The sequence below is a fragment of the Anthonomus grandis genome, chromosome 22 (assembly GCF_022605725.1).
Source record: "Anthonomus grandis grandis chromosome 22, icAntGran1.3, whole genome shotgun sequence".
Lineage (NCBI taxonomy): Eukaryota > Metazoa > Arthropoda > Insecta > Coleoptera > Curculionidae > Anthonomus > Anthonomus grandis.
In genome coordinates this window covers 31,310,378-31,313,246 of record NC_065567.1, presented here as the reverse complement: position 1 = coordinate 31,313,246, position 2,869 = coordinate 31,310,378, and the positions used below count along the sequence as shown (strand labels likewise).

The window sequence follows — 2,869 nt, the reverse complement described above, 5'->3', positions numbered from 1 at the left end:
ATTAATTTAGTACAGGCACTCCTGCAAGTAAACATGAATATTCCAACTTCCACTGTAAGGACTGTAAAGATTGGTGATCCAACAATTAAAAAACCAAGAAATCAAGAGAATTTCATTATTCTTTAAATTAAAAATCAAGGGTCACATTATATTGAATACTGGAATAATGCTGTAACTGAATATTGTAAATAATTTAATTTATTACAAGCACTCCTGTAAGAAAAGGTGAATATTTTAACTTCTATAGCAAGAACTGTGATGATTGATGATCCAACAATCTAGAATTTCAAAAAAATCAGGAATTTTATCATTTTTTAATTAAAAAATCAATGAATTATTGCGTTCGTAACGGGTTCATTCGCGCTACGATGGCGGCTGTTTTGTATTTTACTGAGGTTAATTTAAAATTATTTAATATTTATTTAAAAAGCTCAATAAAAAGCCGAAAATTTAGCAGTGCTATTGGTAACTTTACGTTCGCAGACCCCTTTGATTTATACTCAGCAAAAGTCAACAAGCTCAAGAAGTGAACCAGAAAAATCATCAAAAGTCAATGCAAGTGTTCTATCATTAGTTTTAAACGCCAAAGGCCCCTCTAAATTACCAACCAGCCAGCCTGCAAGAGAATGTTTTCATCCAGGAGCTACTGTTCTATCCAGAGATGCAATCCCTTTAAATGGAAAGCCTGTGACTGGCTTAGAAATGATCAAGGGCATGTGGCAGTATATTTGGCCATCTGATAATAAAGATATAAGAGATAGAGTAAAATTGGCGGTATCTTTATTAATAGGAGCTAAATTAATGAACGTGTGTGTACCATTCATATTCAAATATGCAATAGACTATCTCAATGTGCAAGCATGGTCAGTTTTAACAATGGAAACTGCTCCCGAAACTGTTGGTACGGTGGCTACTAGTTTACTATTGGGCTATGGTATTGCTAGGGCAAGCGCATTAGGCTTCAATGAACTAAGAAACGCGGTTTTCGCCAGGAGAATAGCCAAAAATGTGTTCTTGCACTTACATAATTTGGATTTGTCGTTCTATTTGAGTCGACTGACAGGAGCGTTATCTAAAACTATAGGCAGAGGTTCCAGAGGGATAAATTTTGTACTTACTGCCATGGTGTTTAATGTTGTACCAACCTTTTTTAAGTTGGCGCTAGTATCTACAGTCTTGGGAATTAAGTGTGCCCCTGAATTTTCAGGTGCTGCCTTTGGGTGTGTGGGTGTGTACGCGGAATTTATACTGGCTGTTACCCAGTGGCGTACGAAATTTCGAATTTTCATGAACAAACCGGAAAATGAGGCGGGAAACAAGGCTATTGACTCTCTTATAAATTATGAAACTGTTAAGTATTTCAATAATGAACGTTATGAGGCGAATAGATATGATGAAGCTTTAAGAAAGTACCAAGACGCCAGCTTAAAAACTAGCACCAGTTTGGCAATGTTGAATTCCGGGCAGAATGCCATTTTCAGTGCCGCTTTGAGTGGCATTATGATCCTTGCTGCCAATGAAATCGTAAAAGAAAACCTGGTCATGGTTAATGCCCTCTTTCAACTTTCCATATCTTTAGGGTTCTTAGGGAGTGTTTATAGAGAAGTTAGGCAAGCTCTCATTGATATGCAAACTATGTTTACATTGATGTCAATGGAGTCTAAAATAAAGAGCAAACCAACAAGCTCCTTACCTGCACGTGGATTAAAAAAATACAGAGATCGTTTTCAACAATGTCACTTTTGATTATGGCCCGGGTAAAAGAGTTCTTAACGGCCTCAATATGAAAATAGATCCTGGTAAAAAAATTGCAGTGGTTGGAGGTTCAGGTTCTGGAAAAAGTACAATGATTTGCCGTTACCCTTGTTGAATACGTTATTTTAAATATTGGAATAACGGTGAAACTGGGTACTAGGAATAGGTATTTGCAAAAAAATCAAGGATTTAATCACTCTCTAATAAAAAAATCAATAATTACATTATTTTAAATACTAGGATAATGGTGGAACTGAAGATTATAAATAATTTAATTTAGTACAGGCACTCCTGTAAATAAACATCAATATTTTAACTTCTACTGCAAGAACTGTAATGACTAATAATTCAACAATGTAGAATTGAAAAAATTATTTATTATGTAAACCATTATTGTATATAATGGTTTATATAATAACCAGAATGATTGTATTGTAGTATATATTAATAATCATTTTATCATAAATTTACACGATTGACTCAGTAAATGTACTTAAATTTATTTAAAATAAGAATAACTCTTTTATAAGTATAAGTTGCACATCGATGGGTCTCCTTTTTATTAAGAAACTTCAATAAAGGCTATAATGTTTGTTTTTAAATAACTCCTGTATAGAATCATCTAGTATTAATTCATCTACACGTATTCCACCTGAATGCCCGTCATGTACTAATCACGTATTTATTAAAGCCCCACGGTGAGAGTTAACGTTAAAAATTCTTCTAAAACATATACTAATAATAAACTACGAAAAGTTAAATCAACAATAAACATTCGAAAATTAGCACGGGTGTCAATAATTTAACAGAAATAGTAACAAGGTAAATAGTAATAAATTTAGTATAAATTAAACCTGAGAAATTATTAATGAAGTAACAAACTCTAATGATAAATTTAATCTAATTGATGAAAGTAATGACCCAATAACTAATAATATTGACAGCGAATGCTTTTATTAAATATTTCTGTACTATAGGTGAACATGTCATCAGGAGAAGACGATATATGGACAAAAGCACTAAAGATGTGTGATTTATAAAACTGATTGTGTTCCAAGGCGGTTCAAAGTACGCAACCAATTAAATAAACAATTTAATAAATAAAAATAAAAAA

The 2,869-nt window shown here is 32.8% G+C and overlaps 1 protein-coding gene across 1 annotated transcript; it reads left to right on the top strand.

The window, feature by feature from the left end:
• The first annotated feature begins 474 nt into the window (after positions 1–474).
• Positions 475–1,851, top strand: LOC126748195 (iron-sulfur clusters transporter ABCB7, mitochondrial-like). Its single transcript, XM_050457252.1, has one exon. The coding sequence runs from the start codon at positions 703–705 to the stop codon at positions 1,744–1,746; it is 1,044 nt and encodes a 347-aa protein (XP_050313209.1). The 5' UTR covers positions 475–702; the 3' UTR covers positions 1,747–1,851.
• The last annotated feature ends 1,018 nt before the right edge of the window (positions 1,852–2,869 follow it).

What these genes read in the sequence shown, in the direction of transcription:
- LOC126748195 (XM_050457252.1), top strand. Translation starts at nt 703, where the DNA reads ATGATCAAGGGCATGTGGCAGTATATTTGGCCATCTGATAATAAAGAT.